At 61.5% G+C, this 21,866-nt stretch overlaps 1 protein-coding gene across 1 annotated transcript in view; it reads right to left on the bottom strand.

Moving 5' to 3' along the window:
- The window catches only part of SEMA6B (semaphorin 6B), a 41,715-nt gene that overhangs the window by 6,743 nt on the left and 13,106 nt on the right, over positions 1-21,866 (bottom strand). Inside the window, exons 2-11 of the mRNA XM_025196504.1 lie at positions 11,189-11,328; positions 10,639-10,768; positions 7,402-7,462; positions 6,995-7,057; positions 3,594-3,695; positions 2,563-2,653; positions 2,110-2,229; positions 1,752-1,840; positions 1,140-1,357; positions 96-227 (exon numbers count right to left, since the gene is read on the bottom strand). Of these exons, the coding sequence (XP_025052289.1) occupies positions 96-227; positions 1,140-1,357; positions 1,752-1,840; positions 2,110-2,229; positions 2,563-2,653; positions 3,594-3,695; positions 6,995-7,057; positions 7,402-7,462; positions 10,639-10,768; positions 11,189-11,297 (1,115 nt within the window). The 5' untranslated portion in view covers positions 11,298-11,328. The remainder of the gene's footprint in view (positions 1-95; positions 228-1,139; positions 1,358-1,751; positions 1,841-2,109; positions 2,230-2,562; positions 2,654-3,593; positions 3,696-6,994; positions 7,058-7,401; positions 7,463-10,638; positions 10,769-11,188; positions 11,329-21,866) is intronic.

Here is a 21,866-nt window from a genome sequence, read left to right as displayed (position 1 = left end):
CTTCAACCCTGGTTCTTGCCCCACACCTGCCCTTAGGGCTGCTCAGGCCCCTGGAGGCCCCAGCAGTGATGCCCAGGGGATCCCAGCTCACTCACCGCGGCTTTGGCACCAGCTCCTCAGGCACCGGCGTCCAGATGGACTCAGGGGACTTCTGCTCCCGGAAGCGCCCCTCGAAGACGGCCGCCACCTGGGCCATGTCGAAGGCGCAGACAGCCGAGCCAGGGATGCTGGGGATGCAGACGGGGGTGTCAGGACCGCGGCACCCAGCTGGGCTCAGCCACCTGCAGCCTCTGCCCCTGCAGACTCCCCTCCCCAGGCCCCCACTGCAAGTGCCCCTGCCATAGGCAAAGGTCCCCGAGCAAGAGACGGCTCCTCCAAGCAGACACCCGGAGCTGGTGAATGGCCGTGATGGGCCCTGGCTGAGCGCTGCTGGTGCTGGGCTCTGTCTGCAGGCCTCCCAGCCCAGCCCAGCACGGTCACAGCAAGGGGCACCCGTGGCCTTTCCCCGGGGTGGCTGGCAGGGCCGGCTGGGACTACGGGCTGATGAAGCCAGTGCAGACGGCCGCACTGCTAGAGCCAAGCTGGAGCATGTGGGTCTGGCAGGCTGAGCTTCATCCAGGCACTCGGCTGGGTCGGTGGTGTGTGCTGAGACCTAGGAGGGGAGGGGGTGACCAGGCCCTCCAAGGAGCCCAAGGCTATTCAGAAAAGCCCATTCAGAGCCACACACCCGTGGCAGATCAGTCACAGAGCCACTTCCAGCTCCAGAGTGCTGGGCCAACAATGCGGCCAGCCGTGCCCAGCCTGGAGAGGTACCACACACCCATGGCCCTGGCAGCCAGGGACCAAGACAAGCTGGGAGGGAAGTGGCTCAGTGCCCCGGCTGCCCCAGTGAGATGGGGGGTAGCTGTGGGGTACATAGGTATTCCCCTCCCCCTTTCAGATGCACTGGGAAGTTCCTGGGACCCTTGTTCAGGACAGCCACTGATCCAGCTGATGCCCTGCGAGACATCCCCGGCTGAGGATAATGAATGATGCCCCTCTTGGCACAGGCAGTGAACGGGTCCCCAGGGGTCTTTGGCCATGCCTAAGCTGGCACGGGTCCCCACGTGTATGCTGGGACTGGTGTATGGCTCCCCCACCTGTTGGCAGGTGTGGAGAAGACGGCCAGCACCACGGGCCGCCCGTCCAGCTCCAGGATGTCGGTGACGGCCTGGATGACGTTGAAGTAGAAGTGCGAGTCACCCGGCACAGAGCAGTTGAGCCGGGCCTTGAGGAAGGACGTCCACTGCTTCTCCAGCACGCGCTGCGAGCCGCCCATGTCGTTCTTGCACACCCGCGCCACCCGTGACACCACCACCTGCAGTGGGATGGGATAGGATGGGCAGGCGTGGGGAGAGGGCACAGCTGAGGCCACCCTGCCAGCCCAGCCCAGGCCCCAACAGCCAGCCTGACCTCCTTCAAGCTGCAGGACCCACCTGGCCACTGTGGGGGTCAGCAGTGGTGGGACGGGGGTCCTGGGGCTGACCCCAGCCATCTCTTCCCTGACTCTGGGGTCCTGCACAGGGTGGTCACCCCTCTCCCCAACCATGTGCTGCTGCCCCCATGCCCAGCTCCCCAAGCCCCACCCTGTGCCCCCCGAAGGCAGCCTAATGGGGGTTGTTGGTCCCTCACATGCATGGGCCAGGCATCTTTCTGTGCTCTCCAGCCTCTGCCCTGCTGTCCCCAGGCTGGGGTGCAGCCATGAGGCTCACCTTCTCCAGGTAGTTGAACTCCATGGCGATCTCCCTGAAGAAGAAGTAGACATGGCTCTTCCACTCCACAGCATGGACGAAGTAGGGCTCTGAGCGGGGAGAGTGGAGATGATGGAGTCAGGGCCTGGCCTTGGGGGCGGAGGGCACAGGCAGGCAGGCAGTCCACAAGTGCCCTCACCTGAGGCTGGTCACATGGGGGTTGGTCTGAGCTGCCCCAGCAACACCCTTGTCCATGGCCCCACCACCAGCCTCCAAGGGGGCAAGGCCGTCCGTCACACCCCACCCCAGGATCCAGCTCACTGCCCAGCAGGGAACCTTGTCCTCCCCCCCGCCACCCCCTCAGGGAACCAGAAGCCACCTTTGAACCACTTGGAGTCGTGCTTGACAGTGCGCAGCGTGGGACTGTCCCCCAGGCTCCGGTAGATCACGGCGTCAATGGCCAGGAAATCTGTCACCGTGGCTGTGAACAGCATCCCACCTGGGGACAAGAGAGAGGGGGGGATGTGTGAGGGAGAGGGAAGGATGGAAGGAGAGATGGAGATGTGGGTGGATGGATGGTGGTACATAGGGACAGGTAGACAGACAGGTAGGCAGGCAGATGGACTCAGGAAGGGGATATATATGGAGGGAGTGAATGGTAGTATATGGGGATAGATAGATAGATAGATAGACAGATAGATAGATAAAGACAGCCAGGTGGATAGACAGACAGACGGACAGGTAGGCAGGGTGCCTGGTAGAAGGGTAGAAAGAACAAGGGAGCAGAAGGCAGGGGGAGGAGGGCAGTGCCCGCAGGCCGGGCAGCACTGACCTGTGAAGAGGGCAATGTTGGCATGCTTGGGGTCGTAGGGGCACCGGGCCATGCCGCTGACGTTGTCTCCAATGGGCTCCAGCATGTCCATCTGCAGCAGGTGAGAGCATGGGGTCAGAGGCTCCGGTCCAGCCCGTCCCTGCTTGCAGCACCAAGCCCTAACCAATGGGCCGGGCTGCCTTGGCACCTTGGGCCCCCAGCCCCCTCCCTGTGCTCCTACATGTCCCCCACTTCCCATGATCCCCCCCACACCTCGCTGTGGTCTCGTACTGCCCCCCCCCAGCACCCGTTCTGTGGAGTCAGAGCAAAGCAATCTGTTCCCGTGAATATTTCATGCACTCCAGCTCTTCCTTGCTCCCTTGGCTCTTTGTAGTCTGCCCTTGTTTTCTCCCTGCTGAGTCCTCCGCAGACACGGCTGTGATCAGCCCATGCCCCCGGCGTCCATGGGGACCTGTGCGGCAGCGGGTGCCTTTCATCCCGCACAGCTGACATGCACACAGAGTGGGGAGAGCTTGCCCAGCCCAGCCAGGGGACTCTGCCATCACCTCGGGCCCCTCGCTGCCTTGCTGCCCTGTCCTGCCCCATCAGAGACAGCATGGAAAAACACATGCATGAGGCATCCTGGGGCAAGTGCTACATGCATGTGGCACATGTGTACACACCTTGTATAGGTTGTACACATGATATACTGCCGATGCGTGTGCACGACAGACATGATGCACACTACATGTGTATGCCCGCATTACATACATGTGTATGCTGGACCAGTGGGCCACACTGCACACACGCTAAAGACCTGGGAAACACCTGCCACAGGAACCTGCTACTCACAGGCCACAGGCGTGTTGTATGTGCATGCACACAGGCAGGCAATACAGACAGAGCATCCATGTTCTCCAGTGGGTCACGCCATGCGTAAACACAAGTTGCCCCTAGGGGCACATGCCATGTAGAAGCACATGCTGCACACATAGGACACGCTGCCAGTACATGCATCCATGGGTGCAGCCCCCCCATGCCAGGTGACTCACGCTGTAGTTGGCGCAGACGGGGTTGAAGGCGTTGGTGCCGCACACGAAGAGGGTGCTCGGGTCCTGCACCAGCAGCACCTTGAGGAAGTTCCGGCACTCTGCCTGGGGGAGAGGCAGGGGTCATGCCCAGCCCCGCCAGGCCCAGTGCCCACCCCTGCATGGCCACCGCAGCCTGGCCTAGGGGCAGGTGGGGGTGGCAGGTCCTGCATCCTGGGGTGGCACCCGGGCAGCAGGAGGCAGAACTGAGCACATGGCAACCTTTCCTGCACCAGCAGCACCTTGAGGAAGTTCCGGCACTCTGCCTGGGGGAGAGGCAGGGGTCATGCCCAGCCCCGCCAGGCCCAGTGCCCACCCCTGCATGGCCACCGCAGCCTGGCCTAGGGGCAGGTGGGGGTGGCAGGTCCTGCATCCTGGGGTGGCACCCGGGCAGCAGGAGGCAGAACTGAGCTCATGGCAACCTCTGGGGCCCTGGCGTGGCGGGAAGCCTCCCAGGGGACGGCACCCCACAGCCCACAAGGGGCAGGAGCAGTCTTAAGGGCCGTGGTCAGGCAGCTGGGCCCAGCTCTGAGCCCATTCATCCAGCCTAGGCACCCCTCTCCAAATGTCCATCCATCCATCGCCAGACCATACATCTCTACATATGCCTGCCTCTCTTCCTTTCTCCATACACAGCCATCCACATATCCCCAGACAAACCCACATGCCACCTCCCCATCCACCTAGATACCTATCCTGATATGCAGCCCTCCAGCCACCCCTACCCATTGATCTCCCAATGTAGCTATCTCCCTCTCGTCCCCTTTTGTGGGGAGAGCAGAGGGGTTTCAATCTCTGGCTGCAACAGGAGGTTTGTGCTCTCAAGCCCAGCCCCTGGGCAAGCTCTGTCTGCGCTGCTGCACTTTCACCCCTTAACATTTCCATCTGGAAGGTGTAACAAGTCTGTCTGTCAGTCCACCCCTCGCTCCCACCCGAGACAGAGCCATGCATCTATCCCGGGCACACTCAGCCATCTCACCCCCACATCCATCTACCCATCCCTACCACCAGTGCTGGCCTGTCTCTGTGCCGGCCCTTCTACTCCTCCCTGCTGTGCTCTGAAATCTAGATGCTCCACCCCGCAGCCACCTCTTTCTCTGTTTCCAGGGCCCTTTGTGGGTCTGCCATGGGAATGCTGGTGCAACGGGGCGAGGGCACAGACCCCCATGCTGAGCCTTGCTGGGGGCGCACTGGGGTTCACAGGCTGGTGAGAGGGAGATGCCAACCAGAGGATGGATCTGCCAGGGCGGGCAAGGCTGGGAAGGGGCTGAGATGATGCTACTGGTGCTAGCGGCCCAGGGAAGGGGAGACCTATGTCTCCACTGGCCCCTGGCCAGGCTGCTCTGGGTAGTGGGATGAGGCAGGCACTGCTGCCAGCTTAGGGGTGTTTTTTCTGTCTGCCTGTGGTCTGGGCAGAGCAGAGCCCAACCTGCCTCCCAAACCCTGCAGCCGCAGCACAGAGAACATCCAGCCAAGCACCTTCAGCTCAGTCCTTCCAAGCCCACTCGGAAACCATGGAAACAAACATTAAGGTGCTTTGATTGGGAAACAAAGGGAGGGTGAAAAGCTAGGAAGCTGCCTGAAAGGCCTGGGCAGAGATGAAGGGAGGCCAGGGAGGCTGGGAGCAGCTGCAAACGCTTCTGGAGAGCCCCGAGCTGGGGAGGGGGGTGGAGGGGTTTGTGTGGCTACAGGCATGTAGATGAATGTGTGCACACACATATATGCATGCATGCAGGTGAATGTGTGCGCACACACGTATGCATGCATGTAGATGAGCATGTGTGCACGTGTACATGCATGCAGGCAAAAGTGTGTGCGTGCATGCAGATGAGCATGTGTGCACACATGCATGTAGTTGAGTGCTGTGTGTGCACACGCGTGTGATGCTGACAGCCCCGTGGCACTCACAAGGGTTCCCACCTCTTCAAGGGACACAAACCCAGGCCAGGCTTCAGGCTGGTGAGGAAACGGGGAGCACAAGTGCCCCGGGATTTTGGGAAATCAGGCCTTTTAGGTGGCCCAGGACCTCCAGCGTCTTCTGGCCGTCCTGGTCTGAAGTTGCTTTCATGCGCGTGCTCCCTCCTCCCTCCTGTCCCTGCGGGCTCCACTGATCAGTGCCACTGCCCTCCCAGGGAGAACCCCTCACCCCTGCCTCAATGAAGCAAACACATGAGATCTGAAAGGCAATAAGATTCAGGCCTCTTGGGGTCTGCGATCTCAGGGGAGGTTCACAGCATAAGTGAGACCCTGATGGGGATGGTCAGAGATGGAGTGGGGGCCTTCCCTGCTGGGAGACAAGGGGAGTTGGGTGCATCTCTCTCACAGCCAAAGAAACCAGATGTGGGGTTTTCAAATGAGCCGAGTGGGTTAAGGCACCCCAACCCCTACAAATCCCAATGGAAACCACAGGGAAAATCCCAGCCCCAACTCCTCCCAGCATAGGGAGCCTATGTCCGTATGGCAGCGCTGGCTGGAGGGGCTTGGCTGGCATCTCAGAGTCACACACCTGTCCCCTGGGCCCTTAGGTGGGCAGGTAAATAAAGGGACCTGGTTCCACAGGTGGCCTGACATTCAGCTGGGGAGGGGGCAGGAAGGATGGGGGCTGATGGAGAAGGGGCCTGGCATGCTCACTTGCAAGTGCCTCCATGTAGAGAAAGGTGGATGCTCCCACAGGAGAAAGAGTCACGGGCTGCCCGGACACCCCCCAGCCCTCAGTTCCCTACGTGGAAATCATCAGCCTTTGAATTTTTTAAGCCTCTGCAGGTCCCACCTCACAGGCCCATCCTGGTGCTGGCCTGATGAACTCGTGTGTGAACAGATCTGCTCCCAACCAAGCAAGCGAGCTCAGTGCCCAGCCCCAGGCCTTGTCACACAGTGCCGCTCCCTGCCCCTGCCCGCAATGATCCACGTCCCACCGCAGCCAGGGCCAGGGCCCGTGTCCGGGGCTATGATCTGGCAGGGCACCGGGGCTCCCGCTCCCCTGGGGAGCCTGGCACGCAGCCAGCCCCAGCCCGGAGTGGCAGTAATAGAATGGGGAAATTGGATTTCTTGCCAATGATGAGATGTGTCTGTTCTGATCAACAGACCAGAAATAATTAATTACAAAACCAATTATACCAGCGTCTAATAAATCACATTTGACACAAATGTTTGCAGGGAGCTCAAAGGCGGCGAGGGGGAAGCGTGTAGCTCCGGAGAGAAGCCACACCAGCCCCCCCAGGTGGCAAGTGGGGCTGCTCCGGGGGGTGGCAGTGCCAGCAGGCTGAGCGGGAGTGCCTGCACCCCTGCCACTCGCAGGCGAGAGAGAAGTGGGTGGGTGCAGGGGGCACCCCAGGGCGGGGGTTGGGGGTAGGGCCCACCCTTACCTTGTGCTTCCCCTTCATGCGGCAGATGTTGATGTCATGTTGGTTCGACTTCCACGTCAGCATCTGGGAGGGAAACAAATGGCAGCAGTGAGCCAGATGCGTGGCAGAGACAGGACGGAGTCCCCTGCTGCAGCTGCACTCCTCAGAGATGTCATGAGTTGGCCCAGTCTCAGCTCTCTGCTGGTGGAGCAGCCACGGGAGCTGGCTGAGAGCAGCTCAGCACAAAGGGGCTGGGGCCAGCTCACTCCCTTCCACCAGCCCCTGCCCAGAGCTGGCGATGGGACCCTGGGGCACACAGCTTCCTCAGAGACCTGCTCTGCCCACGAATAAGGGGTGCTCCTTCCTGGCTGAAGCATTGCTACCCCTGGGGTCGGTAGCTGGAAGAGTCCCACTGCACCCTCACCTACCCGCTGGTAGCGCATCTCGCTGGTGGTGGCAGGCTCCAGGCTCACACGGTACAAGTTGTCCCTGGGGGGAGATGGACAGAGTCAGAGACAGGCAGGAGCATGGGAATGCCCCAGTGCCACCCCAGTCCGATACCGGACCCCACCCAATCCTTCCCAGTGCGCACACACATGTGCATACACTCACACACGTGTCTGATGTTCTCCCAGCAACCAACCCTGCTCTGCCCTGCCCTGCCCAAAGAGCGGGCACAGGTCCTCTGATCGGGAGAGGGTTCCCAGCCACATGCCCACCCCCTGCCCACCCTGGGCAGAACCTGTGTGATCAAGGAGCCCCACAGCAGGGCAGTGCAGAGCAGAGCGACCGCAGCAAGGAGCTGAGTGCAGAGCTCGATCCATGCTGGGCACCCCGTCCAGCACTGCCCTGGCTGCAGGGTGTGGAGGGGAGCAGGGGTTGGGCATGTGTGACCCTGGGGCAGAGGGTGGGGTGGGGGGGTACTAGCACAGACATGGGGGGCAGACTCCTTGCTGGGGGGGCGTTCCTCTTCCCTCGATTCCCATGGGCTGCACCCCAAGAGGGGAGCAGGGGAAGCTCCTCAGCTGCCCCCACCCTTCCATGCAATCTGGCTCCTGACACCTGGTCTCTGTCAGCCGGATGCTACCCATGTCCCAGGCCCTAATATCAATGCTGATCCTTGCCCCCCGCCATGTAGTCCCCGTGCTCTCCCCAGACCCCAACTCGGCCCTACATGTCTTTCACTCCTCCCCTTCCCCCCACTCGGTCGTTCCCCCCCCTCCACGCCTGGCTGCTGCATCACTCCAAGTGCCAGAGCATTAATGAACCGCAGGGAGAGTTCACTCTAATTGCTGCCTCGTGGGGCTCCTACAGCTGAGCGGAGTCGAGTCCTCATTAGAGCAGAGGCTTGCGAGATGCTGGCCCAGCAGAGCTGCCCCCAGTCTCCCTGCTCCATGCCGTGCATCCTCTGCTGGTGCTGAGTCCTCCACTGCCCTTGCCCCCAAAGCCAGCCCAGGGCACACCCCAGAGGGGACAGATCGGGGCACAGGCTGCAGGTGGGGTCTGGGGGGCTGCTGAGGGGGGCCGGGGACATGCTAAAGCCATGACAGCAGCTTGTGCTGGTGGGAGCACATGTGCCCTTCCCTGGCTGCCGGCTCTGGCCTGCCTGTCATCTCTGCCCACTGGGTGCCCCAGCACCTTCCCTCCTCTGCCCTGAGCTTCCCGCTCACAGAGCAGAGCAGAGCAGAGCAGACACACTGCAGTGCCCAGACACGGGGGACTCTGGATCCCGGTTACCTCTGCTATTAGCCACAGACAGACAGACAGACAGACAGACAGAAGTGCGTGTACAGGGGTGGGATACAAGCAGGTAGGCATGTACGGGGATGGAGAGTTAGAAAGATATGCAGCTAGATGGGCATGTATGGGAGTGCACAGATGAATAGATGGATGGACAGACAAATGGACAGATAGATGGATAAAGAAGCAGATAAATAGATGGGGATGTACGGAAGTGGACAAATGTATAGATACTTGGATGGATAGACAGGTGGGTGTGGATGGGAAGGAAGGAAGGATTCATTCTGGACCTTTTGCCCACAGTGCCCCAAGCCGATGACCTCCCTTGGCTCTCACCCTGTGAGATCTGGCCCTGGGGGTGGGCACAGGCACAGGCACACTGCTTTCTCCCTGGTATTTTGTTTCTCTATTGGCTTCTCAGACTAATTTACAGGCCAGTTTCCACCCTAATCGATGCACTTAGAGGCAGCCTCAGCTGTTTAAAGCCCCTTTCCGGAGTGCTGCCACTGCCGGGCGAATGGTGAGGCTGAGACCAAGCACTAACTCACGGCGCCTGCAGGGACTGGGTGATTTATGCCCTAGGTGGCCGCTCCAAAGCTGTATTCGTTGCTATTAAATGGAGCTGGTGAAGGGCTAACGAAGGAACGCAGGACACAGGAGGCAGGTGCAGGGTTTCTAGCCGCCTGGTGTGGCTGGACCGGCCTGACTTGCCTCAAACCCCCTGGAGAGGAGTGTCAGGGGTGTATTTTTTCCCAGCCAGCAGGGGGTGCTCACGCTCTGTCCAACCCAGTCCAGCGCACAGTGTATGTGGGCCTGGGGCTGCCTCAGCCATGGAGCAGGGTGCACCACCCCTGGCCCTAGCAGAGGGGCAGCCCGCAACCCATCGGGGCTGCCGCGGCCTTGGAGCGGGGTGCACCCCCCCTGGCCCCAGCAGAGGGGCAGCCTGCAGACACTACCACTCCCAGCATGCCGTGCTCAATGGGCAAGGAAGCCACCCTGGGCTAGCAGGAGCAGTGCATGCTGGGATAGGGAGTGTCTGCAGCCCATAGCTCCTGGTGAGGCCTGGGCTGAGAACTGCATGCTGGGACAGGGGTATGCAACCCCACCATCTCCCAAGCCCAGGGAGTATATTGCATGCTGGGATAGAGAGTGTGTCCAGCACATACCACCTGCCCAAAGCCATGCAGTGCATTGCATGCTGGGATAGAGGGTGTGTCCAGCACATACCACCTGCCCAAAACCATGCAATGCATTGCATGCTGGGATAGGGAGTGTGTCCAGCTCATACCCACTGCCCAAAACCATGCAATGCATTGCATGCTGGGAAAGGGAGTGTGTCCAGCTCATACCCACTGCCCAAAGCCAGGCAGTGCATTGCATGCTGGGATAGGGAGTGTGTCCAGCTCATTCCCACTGCCCAAAGCCAGGCAGTGCATTGCATGCTGGGACTTGTAGCCTTCAGGGGCCCCTTTCTCTAGCTCCAGGCTGTGCTGGCTGCAGCAAGGGAAGAGCTCCGAGCTCCCACCTCATTCTTAGCTGGTACAACAGCAGGGTAAGCCCTTCATCCGGGGCTATCCCATCAGCCAGGCAGCCTGCAGTGATGGCAGGGGTGGGAAGCCATCCCTTCTCAGGGTCTTGGCCCCTTGCTAGGCAGCTGCTGAGCTCTGGGGTGCTGCTGAGCAAAGGTCTATAGGTCCCTGCAGGGATGGGTGTCCCTCCTCCTCCCTGCAGGGATGCAGCCCTCCCTCCTCTCCCTCACCCCACATCACCCTCCCTGTCCCCCCCCAGGCTACCCCACACCTGCTCCATGACCCTCCATTCCCCCCAGGCCCCAACCTCTCCGTGCCCCCCCACTCCTTGGCTTTGCCTGGACCCGCTGGACCTGCTCCCAGGGGGCTGGCCTAGTGGCTGCGAGTGCCACATACCTGTCTCCGATGTACAGCGTCCGGTTGACCTTCAGCATACGCTGGATGTTGAGGCGCTCTGCCCCAGCGCCATCCGCGCCTGAGAAGCGGCTCAAGCCGTGGCCCACGAACACTGAGTACTGCTTCACATCTGGGGGGCAGAGACACAGGGTAGCCATGGGCACCTTCACTGGTAGGCCACACTTGCCCTCTGGGACCCCTGGCTCCAGAGCTGCCTCCATTATAAGTGAGCCGAGTGGTGTGACCTCAGCACCCCCATCTGCACCCCCTCAGCTCTGCCTGGCTGGCCCCTATTGCCCCCCACCCAGCTTTGTTAATCTAGCTGCCCCACTGTGTGCCTGATGACCCCTCACCCATGGGCATGGAGTGCCCTGTGGGACCCAGGCCCTGCCCTGGCAGTGTCCACACAGCTGCTCCCCCCACATCGCAGCCTCACCGGCAAGAATCCCCCCCAGCCCCCAAACCCAGGGAGTTTCCCAGCGCTGACTCTCCGAGCCCACCATGCCAGCTGGGTACAGCCCCCCCTTCCCCCAGGTCCCCCTTCACTTACAGTCCTCCGGGGCCACACTCAGGGGCCCGGGCTCTTCGGGGAAGGCGGTGTTGGCCGCCCCCGCCAGCAGCATGGCCAGCAGCAGGGGCAGCACGCGGGGCAGGATCATGGTCTCCGGGGTGCACGGGTGCCCGTCTCACCTGCAAGCAGAGCCGGGGTGAATGCTGCGGGCGTGCTGGCAGGGAACGGCCGGCAGGGGGCAGGCAGGGACCCCCAAAAGCAGGAGCAGGAAGCGCTGGACAGTTCCAGGGTCCCAGGAGCTGATGGAGGCACCGGGCTGGGGGGGACTGGCGGGGATTCCTGCTCCCAGGGAGCAGGTGAGGAAGGGGCAGAGGGACCAGGGACATGCCTTGCACCCGGGCTCCTGCTGTCCTGGGAGAGTGGGAGTGGGCAGGGAGCCGGGACTCCTGGGTCCTTTGCTGCTGCTCTGCCCTGGCCCTAGCGCGGCCCCAGGCACGTCACCCTGGGAAATGTGCAGCTGACAGAAAGGAGGGCTTGCTGCCAACCCAGATTGGGGGTGGAGGGACTGGTGTGGCCCGTCTAGGGACCCAGCACCTTCCCCGTGGGCCCCTTGCCCCTGACCACTCAAGGCCCAGCTCATACAAGGAGCGGGGGGTAGGCTCCATGGGGCTGTGGTGGGGGGAGCGGCAGGGCCAGGCCCCTCTCCATGGGGCCGGCTGGGTGAGGGGCTTCATGTCGAGGCCGCTGGGCTGATGCCAAGAGTGGCTTGGCTGGAGCAGAGGCCGCTGGAGGGGTGTTGTTTTATGGGGAAGGGGGAAGCAGAGTGAGTCATTCCCAGGCGAAGGAATTCCAAATATGCTGGGAACCGGCTCCCTCTGTCCCGGCCTCCCCTTCCCTCTCCTCCACCCCCTTCCCCCTCTTCCCCCCATCCCTGAGGCTCCCGACCAGCCTTTAGAGCCTCCAAGGGCTGAACCAGGGGCTGCCAGTCTCCCCCAGGGCCTGGCTCCTAGGTGTCCGGTCCGGAGCTTGCTGGACCACAACAGCACCCTGGGACTTAGCCCTATGTCTCGTTGGCGCCTCCTCTCCGTCTCAGCATCATGTTCGTGGCACCCAGAGCCACTGGTTCTAGCCTGGTCAGGCTGCTCCAGGGAAGCCCGGCTCGTGGGGAGCCATTGCACAGATCCAGCCCAGTCCCCCGAACAACGCACAGACACAGACACAGCCCCCGAGGGACACAGATAGGTGCTAGCTGCTGGAGAGATGACCCGGGCCCTCCTCCCAGCTGATGTGGGGGTGAGGACACGACACTGAACCGAAGGGTGAATGTGCCCAACAGCTTGGCATCTGGCCTGCAGAACAGGCTGGGCCTGGCATGGAGGCAGGCAAGGTCATGGGAGAGTCAGACACCCCCCCAGCAACTACCTCACAAGCACCGGGGTGTGCACTGCTCGCTCCCCAGTGCACACGCAGACTGCGCTTGCTGTGCCCAAGGACACGGTGCTACACGTGCGCACGCACACGCCAGCACCACTGGCTCGGGCTGCTCCCGCACACAGGCCCACCGTGGGCTGCACGCACGTGCATGTGCACCTCGTACACACACCGCTCCTCCACCCCGCACTGCCTCTGACGTACACCACTCGACTCGCTGACCATGCACGGGCACGTGCCGGGAACACGCTTGCCCTGCAGGATGTTCCCATCTCGGCTCTCCCTGCCACCTCCCCCTGGAAAAGCACCCGTCTCTGCAGTCCCTGTGCTGCAAGCTTGAGGCACCCGTGCAAAACCCTCCAAGCCCTCCTCTGCCCATAGCAGATGCTACCCTGCCCCTTGATGATGGCACTGCCTTCATCTCCCCCCCAGCACCCCATCCCACTGCTTGGGACAGCAAAACTAGTCATGGAGACCGCTCGGGCCTCAGCGCTACACCTATACAGCTACTAATCCCCGTGGATATGGCAAGAGGCCTGTCTCCCGTGTCCCCGGGGCGGCAGGCACCTCGAGGAAGAGATGGGTAGGAGGGAGCAAGCTGCCAAGCAAGATGTTCTCATCATCAGCCTGACGGAGCTCGGCACGGGGCAGTTCGGCACTCGTTTCTGGTCCAAAATGCAGCCAGACCGGGCTGTTCGGAGGCCCAGAAAAATCAATCGGAACATATCTGAGTCTGAAACAAGCGGCTGGCGACATAGCCCGCCCAGTCCCCTGCGCTCCCCGCTGTGGCAGCCCAGCCTCCGGGGCAGAAAGCGCCCTTGTCCCCGCCGCGGGGGCTCGGCAGAGCCGGCTGCAGCTCACAGCTGTTTTGCCAGGCACATCTGGGGCGTCCAGAGCTCGGGGCCTGGGCGGGAAGGAGAAGAAATGGAAACCGGGGCCCTTGGCGCCTGTCCAGCGGCAGTAATTAACAAGCAAGCAACATTTTAATTGATCAGTCCAATTCATGCAACCAGCGAGCTGGGACTGGGGTTAAATCAAACCACCTTCTCCCCCGGCGCCCCAGGCGGACGCCGTCAAGGGTGAAATTACAGCGGGGCACTTGGCACGCGGTGCCGGGCCCCCACGCTGCCGGAGTGGCACAGCTGAGGGGGGATCCTTCGAGCTCAGACTACCATGCAAAGGGGGTCCTGGGGCTGCCCGAGGCTCTGGGGTCTTCTAACGAAGCAGGGGGCTGTTGCTAAGTGGGTGGAGGCAAGACAGCCCCAATAGCTGGGACTGACCAAGGAGCCGGCACGGGAACAGCCAGTCCCAGCAGAGCCGAGCTCTCCGGGGACGCAATCCCAGTACAGGGAGACCGGGCCCAGCTCGCTTACAAGCACAGTAGGGTTATTTCCTAGCTGTGGATTTGCACCGACAGCTGCAGAGCCGGTGCGAGCACAGCCACCAGCTCCTGGAGACAACAGCACATCCCAGACCCAGGGACACGGGCACTGACACGCGGCTCCAACGCTTCACCCTGCCCGAGAGTGCCTGGCTCCAGGACCTGACAGCATCCCCTCTGCTCCCTGCGAGTCCCCAGCCACGGGGCACAGTCCATCCCCTGGGCCCTCATCGCTGACCCCCTGGTGCCCTCCGTGCCACCGCAGCCCCTGCAGCCTCCCTCGCTGCCAGCCCTGCTCTGCACCGGCCCGCCCCCCGCCCCTGACCCCCCCCTTGCTGCCGGCCCTGCTCTGCCCCTCCTCCCCCTTGTGGCAGCCCCTGCCTCCGCCTTCCCCTTCGATTCGGTCCCCGATTCCCAGCCGCCTTCGTGGAGGCCTCCCCTGCCCCCGCCACGAGGGGACATGAATAATATATGTGCCTCCGACAGGCACCGGGAAGGCACGGTCGTAATTAGAAATTAAAAGCTGCCTCTTTACACAAAGGGGGCTCTAATTCAGGGCTCCGGGCAGGCAGCCGCCGAGCGCAGCCTCAATATTTCATCCCCCTCGTGAGACGGATTCAGAAGCGCCAACGCCAAGCTGGCCCTAGCCGCACGGATGCAGCGAGTGGGGCTGCCCAGCCCAGCGCTGCCTCATGCCACCCAGGACCCAGCCACGGCTTGGGGGAGGACAGGGCTGGAGGGGCCGATGGTCATTCATTATAAGCATCGGCAGAGCACGGGGATTAATAGTGCAATTATGTCTCCTGACAACATAACTATCAGTTAGCCTGATTTCAGCCTGGGACAGCACCCGTCCCAACAGTATCACGGGGTCGTCACTTCTCATGTGCACACAGATGTACGCACACACACACACGCAGATGCATGACTGCACACAAAAGTTGCGCATGCACACACCCAGAGATAAATGAATGCACATAAAAGCTGCACACGCACAGACGCATGAATGTGCATAAAAAATGCAGGCACACAGATGCATGCAGGCACAAAAAATGTGCACATGTATGTGCACACACCCACAGACGCATGTGTGCACAGCCATGGGCACAGACACGCGTATGCCTAAATATACCTGCATGTGTGCGCAGACATGCACTCGCACATAGATGCACGTGTGCACCAGCACAGGCACACAAACATGCACGCACGTGCATACAGGAGGGAAGCAGCACAGTTGTTTTTAAAACTGGCTGCTGCTCCATTCATACGTCATGAAGGGGCCTCACGTCCAATAAGGGGGTGGCTTGAGCCCAAAACGTTTGAGATCCGCTGGTCTAACTCCAGCCCAACTGCACAATTGGTCCAATAAAAGACCCCATCCTAAATCCTCACCTTTTGCATAATTTCTGGACTGTCACGGCTCTATCCCATCAGTCAAACTCAATCCCAACCACACAATGGGTCCAATGAAAGCTACTGCCCTAAGAAATCCTCACCTCTTGTGGACCCGAAGATGCAGACATGACCCAGCGGGGCTGCCTGCCAGAGGGAATGGAAAGGAAGGGCAGTGCATTGTAGGCTGCCATTTGCAAAGGGTTAATTGAATTTTAGGTTAACAAAGGGGAAATGAGGGGCTCTATTTTCCTCTCCATGGCAAGCGATGGCATCTGGACAAACACAAAAGCTGCCCCTACCCAGAAATAGCTCCTCGCCAGGCAGCTCCAGCCGGCAACCGCTTCCACGTGATGCTGGAACGGCAAACATCTGGCTTTGGGAATACCCCCGCCTTTCCCGGGGGGCAGCGCAGGGGCCGGGCCCACGAGGCTTTTCTCGGCGGGTACCGATGGGAGCCCAGCACGGGACCAGGCGTGTGATGGAACAGAGCTGGTATCCTCCGGTTACCTGGCAACCAGCATCCTCTCTTCTGTTGCTGGACGGGCCCCAGCAGGCGCTGCCATCGGGAGGCCTGGATTGAAGGCACCGAGTTCTGCCTGGGGCAGAGGCTGAGCGCTCCTTCACAGCCAGAATAGGGGCCCTGGGGGCTTCCCAGCCTGGGTCTGTCTGCCTGCCCTACCCCGGGGGAGCACAGTGTCGTCCAGAGTGGGGAAAGGGGCTGAACACAGCACCAGCTGATGCATCAGTAGCTCTGGGCCCTGCAGCCTGGGGACGGAGCCAGCTGCACCTGCAGCACAGGCCTTGGTGGCGGTGAATCAGGAACTCGGCTATTTAGGGCACTGGCTGGCAACTGCCCCGAGGGAGAGGAGTTGCATGTATACACATATGTACACACCTCTCCCTGCACATGCAGCACACGCATGCCCCTCACAGAGGGAGTGCTCTTGCCAACACAGGCATGCGCCAGAGTGTACGTACACGCATGCACATGTTCCACATGGGAAATCCCATCTATACAGTAAAGCCCAGGCCCTTTGGGCAGTTGCACAACTCCCAGCCCCAAGCCCGACATGCACGATGCTCCACGAGTCCCAGACACAACCCCCACCCTGTGCCTAGCGCACACAATACCCGCAGCTCCTGCCCCAGTGCAATGTGCACAAGACCCCCAACACACAACTGCCTTGGGCTGCCATATCCACCTCCAGCCCAACCCACATACACTCCCCCTGCCTATCCCCACACTCCCCTTGCCACCCCTCTTTGCCACCTGCAGCGTGACAACAGCCCTGCCTAGTCCAACACATGCAGCAACAACTTCCATGACCAAACAGGCCAAGACACACACATGGCACCACCACACAACCCCCGGCTGACATGCAGGCATCATGTATACTCTGCTCTCCCTGATCCCAGCCCAGTGCCCCTTCCTTGTCCCTGGTGAGGGCTGGTAGTATGCGGGAAGAGGGGCCCATGAGTGCAACAGAGGGTCTGTGCATGCTGCAATCCCTAGCCCCAGCTGGGGGGGGATCGAGGCCCCTGCACAGTCTCTGGGAGCACAGAGTCAGGGCAGGTGCATCCCAGGGCAGCTATGAACAAATAAGACCTGGGGGACCAGGGCAGGCAGGCAAGGAGGAATCAAGCGACTGCCACTGGGACAAGCCGATGGGAGCGCCCCGCTCAGCTGCCTTTGAAGTGGGGCTCAGCAGACTGGCTCCGCACTGCAGTGGAGGCCTTGAGATCCCAGAGGCAGGTGCGGGGGCACGTGTGCGAAAGCGGCCACATGTTGCGGGGGGAGGTGGGGGGGGGGGGGGGGGGGCCTGCTGGTGGGAGCTCAGACTGGGATTAACAAACTGGTTGGAAGGACCCAGACTGGGGTCCTTGATCTGCTAGGGAGCCCCTCACTAGCCAGGCAGCCAACCCCTCCCCCAGCTGATCGGGTCTGCCTGCGGGTGGGCAGGGCTCTCTAAACCAAGGCTGGTACAGATCCAGAGGGCTCCAGCAGCCCTCAGTTGATGGCTCTAGATTTACACCCCTAGCCCCAAGCTCCACCTGGCTCGACACCTCTGCAGTGTCCGTCCGCCTGCACTTGGGAGCATTCCCATGCACGCAGCTGTCCTTGGGGCGGATGCTCTGGAGGGCAGCTACCTCCTGCAGGCTCTCCCGTGTGCAAGCTCTCATGTGCTGCAGCTATGCCGTGTGCGTGTCCTCTGGTGCATGCGCACGCATCATGTGGAGTGGGCTGCAAAAGCATCACATAGACACAGCATGTACTCGGGAGCTCCATCACTGTGGGTGGTGGGTGTGGTGCACACTCACAATCCAACAAACATGCTGTTCCCAGACATGTTTTGCACAGGCCATGGCAATTGGTGAGTGTAGGCTCTGTTGGGGTGTGTATATTTTGCACGCTGGTTTTGGCTGTGCTATGGGAGTTGCCCTCCAATCATGTGCATTTGGTGGGGGGGGGGGGTTGGGGGAGTGGAGTGCAAGTTCTGCACTTCGCATGAGCATTCTGTGCACACACGTGTCCCTGGGTGCTGTACAGCACGTGTGCATGTTGGGAGGATGTGACAAGCACCCGGAGCACAGACATGTATTTCAATGGGATACAGCAACCGTTCCACATGCATATTTTGGGAGAAGGGGATGTACACATGAGAGGGTGCATGTGTGCGATGTAGGGGGGGTGTGAGTACACTGCATGCATGTGTGAATACATGTGCTGAGACACAACTGGGACACTGCGCACCTGGGCTTGTATGACCATGGTGTGGGCTGGGAGCACCACACGCTCACCTGCACTAGGGTGGGGATGGTGGGTGTGCTCCATGCACACATGTGTATCTTTGGGGGTATCAGGCACATGCTGGCCTGTCCCTGGGTAGACTGCGTGTGTCCCCTGCCATCTTCAAGGGCGCTGGAATCCCTGCTGTCAGCACTGTACTGGGTGAGGGCACGTCAAAGACGGATGGAGGGCACAGGGAGCCTGCTGAGAGACCATTGGGGGGGAGCAAGAGCTGGGCAGAGATGCCCCCCAACCTCCCTCCAGCCAGACCAGGGGGTAGGTCGGGTTGTCTGGCACATGGGTGACAGGAACCAGAGTGGCACTTGCCTTTTTGGGGGGAAGGGGGACACAGGGGGCAGACATGCCGAGGGGTGGTGGGACCTCAGGAGACTAGATGCTACAGAGCAGCACAGCAAGCGACAGAGCCTCCACAACTCTCGCACACCAGTGCCGTTACACACAGGCACACACCGATGCAGCAAACACATGCGCATGTCCACCTCGCACACACGTGCTCAGAACAATCCTCGCCCCACGCAAGCCCTGGACAGGCTCACGTTTCTGTTCACACGCATTCACGCATGCAACGCCTCCCCCCTGCCTGACATCAGGCAGATGCTCTCCTACATGTACACGCATGGCAAACACACGTGTGCACTCCCTGCAGGCCACAGATGCACACATGCATGTGCTTCCATATCCATGTGCATTCACATGCTCAATGCAGCTACACACCATGCACACTTGCTCTCTCTTCTCACACACACGTGCACATGCGCACACACTCACTGTCCGTCCTGCAATCCCCAAGTACCTGGGATATGCAGCTCTTTCCATCCACCCAGCTCCCACCTTTGCTGGGGGCACAGACCTTGTCCCAGGCAGCTCAGCCCCCTTCCGTGCAAGCCAAGGCCAGCTCCTGGCTCGGAAGTGAACTGCTGCTCGGAGAGCCCAGCTGGGCCTCGACCCGGAGGAGAGCAGAGGGATGTCCTGCCCAGCCGGGCCCAGCACCGTTACCATATCCCTCGAGGCTCTTCCAGAGCATGGAGCCTGGAAGAAAGCAAGGCCATGGCCCCACAGTGGCCAAGTGCCTCCCACTTGGGGGGCGGTGGCAGAGCAGGGAGTTTGCTGGGATGGCCTTGCACCAGGCTATGTCCCCAAGTCCCAGAGGCTCCCAAACCCACCAGCTGCTCCTCTGCTCCCCGGGCAGCGGCACTGGTTCCCCCTGGCCTGGGAAGGAGCCATTTCGCCTGGGTTCTTTTATAAGAAACCATTAACAATTTAACTGCGCTAATGAAAGTCCTGCTGTCTGGTCCCGCCGTGGCCTTTCCTGGCTTTTAGCACCTGGGCTGGATGACGGCCTCCTTGCTACGGCCCCCCCAGGAGAGGTTGCTGCAGCCTTTCAATTTACCTGCGCGATGTTGGCAAAAGGCAGAACGTGCCCCAGGCATGCACGGCAAATGTTCCCTGTGCACACGTGCCCTGAGGGCTGGGGGGAAGGCGTGGGCACCGAACGCAGCCTCTGCATGCTAGCAAAATGTACAAGAGAGATGTGGGGGTGCATGGTAGAGCCCCAGTGCCCAGCCAAGCCCACGGGGAGGGGGCACAGGGCAGGGAGTGGAACAGCACGTGGGTCTGCACCAGAGCATGCCTGCTAATGGGGTCATGGGTGCTGCATGCGCTGTCCACGCAAGGCTGATTAGGCAGCATGGGGGAAACGCTGCAGCCCCGGGGCTGTTGGGATACACGGAGGCTGCAAGACATGCAAAGGGGGGAGACTACAGCTGAGAACCAGCACCCCCGTCCATCCCGACTGCCCCTGTCCTAGCAACCTGGCCCCTCCTGCATGCTGCCACGCTTGTGGGGCTCCAGGGGAGGACTAGTGGGGGGGTCCAACCCCTCCCCATCGCTGATGGGGGTCGTAGCCCCTTTTCCCCAGCTCTGCGCCTCTCCACTTCCACTACAGCCTTTGCCGTGACAGCCACGTGCCCCCTTCTCACGCCTGGCTCGCTCCTCTCCCCTCCGGCCTCGTGCTGTACCAGCTCCAGCTCCAGGCCAGTCATATCCTTTATCTAACAAGGGGACCGTTGTGCACCCCACACACTGAGCGTGGGCCCTGCCAGCGGGCTGGGGTCCTCTCCCCTGACTTGGTGAGAAGCAACAAACCCAACCCCAGAGCACGAAGCACCACAGACAGGGAAACTGAGGCACGGAGTGCCGCTGTGCCTAGCATGCCAAACAGAGCTGGGCACAGATGTCACACATTGGGGCCTGGGAGCCAGGCCATGCTGCCCTTCAGCCTGTGGGTCTATCTATCCCAGGCTCCCACCTTCACCCCCCTTCCTAGCCCCCCAAGGATGCTGGGGGAAGCGGTGGGAGGACTCCCCTGGCACGGTGGTGGGTGGCCGCGCTGGGCTGGGCGGTGGAGCACCTGGTTGTGCTGCCCTTCTCCCTACCTCACTTGCACAGCCAGAAAATATCAACCAACATAAAAATGACCCAGGTGGCTTTTAAAGCCCAGGCATCGTGTTCCCCCTCTGCCACCCCTCCGCATCTTAAGCTCCCCTGCCCGGCTCCCCCACAGCCGTGACCTTGCACGTGCAACTGCGGGCAGTCATCCTCCTGGGCGGTTAGTCAAGGCCCCCTCCACAGTGACGCGGTGCATGTGCAGCCCCCACCGGCCCCAGCACATCAAACTGGGTCATTCCCCGCAGAGCCGCCCCCAGCAGGACTCAAGCCCCCGGCCCAGCGTCACTCACGGCTCTGGGCTGCAGGGAGACCCTCCCATGATACATGGGGATGAGGCCAGGGCTGAGAGGAGACCCTACAATAGCACATGCTGGGGGGCCCTTCCATGCTAAGCAGCCCTCCATGCTGCTGGATGGGCTCGGCGTCCGGGGGCTCCTTCCAGTTACCCGGACCCAGCGCCTGCAGCTGAGAGGGGCGCTGGGCTGGGACCGCTGCAGCTGGGGGGCTCCCGGAGCTCCTCATGCTGCTTGACCCAGCCCTCAGCCCCAGTCTAAACTGCAAAGAGGCACGGCACCCTCCATGCACCAGCTGCACCCACCTGCCCTGGCCTGGCTGGCACCCACGCATCCAGGGCCAGTCTGAGCCCTGCTGCCCTCCCCAGGGCACCGTGCGGCCAAGTGCCCCCTCACAGTGCTGAGTGCGGGGAGAAGGAGGTGGGGAGGGGAGGGTAAAAGCAGTGGCCTCATTCGTGCCCCTGGGAGCGATGGCAGATTCAATCAGACCTGCACAGGGAGGGGGAGGCTGTAACTCCATCTAGCGCTAGGAGAGCCCCCGCGGTCCCCAGAGGGGTGTTGTGTGAAGCTCGTGGAGTGGCGGGGATGAAATAAGGGCCCCCACTTGGGCAGGGGAGAATGGGACGGCTGGGTAATGTGAGAGCCTGGGGCGGCCTTAATGCCTCTGATTGTCTGGGCAAAGAAAGGAGAGAGGATTCAAAGGGGCCGGGAGATGGCTGGGGTGGGGAGAGAGGGGAGAGAAAGAAAAAGGAGGAGAAAAGCAGAGCGCTGGGAAAAGCCAGCCCGTGGGGCAGCGCGGCCGCCTCGGTCGCTTGTGTTCATGCCAACTGGGGCAGCTGGGCCCCGGGGGGCAGCGGTGGGGGCTGCTCGGGCAGAGACAAGGGCGAGAGAGCAGTTCTGGGGCATGGGAAGCCATGGGAGTGCCCCCCCCCCGGAAACCCACGCTGCTGCCCACACGGA

The sequence above is a fragment of the Alligator sinensis genome, unplaced genomic scaffold (assembly GCF_000455745.1).
Source record: "Alligator sinensis unplaced genomic scaffold, ASM45574v1 scaffold1295_1, whole genome shotgun sequence".
NCBI classification, from domain to species: domain Eukaryota; kingdom Metazoa; phylum Chordata; order Crocodylia; family Alligatoridae; genus Alligator; species Alligator sinensis.
Note: the sequence above shows the minus strand (reverse complement) of the source record. Positions and strands in the feature narration are given on the sequence as shown.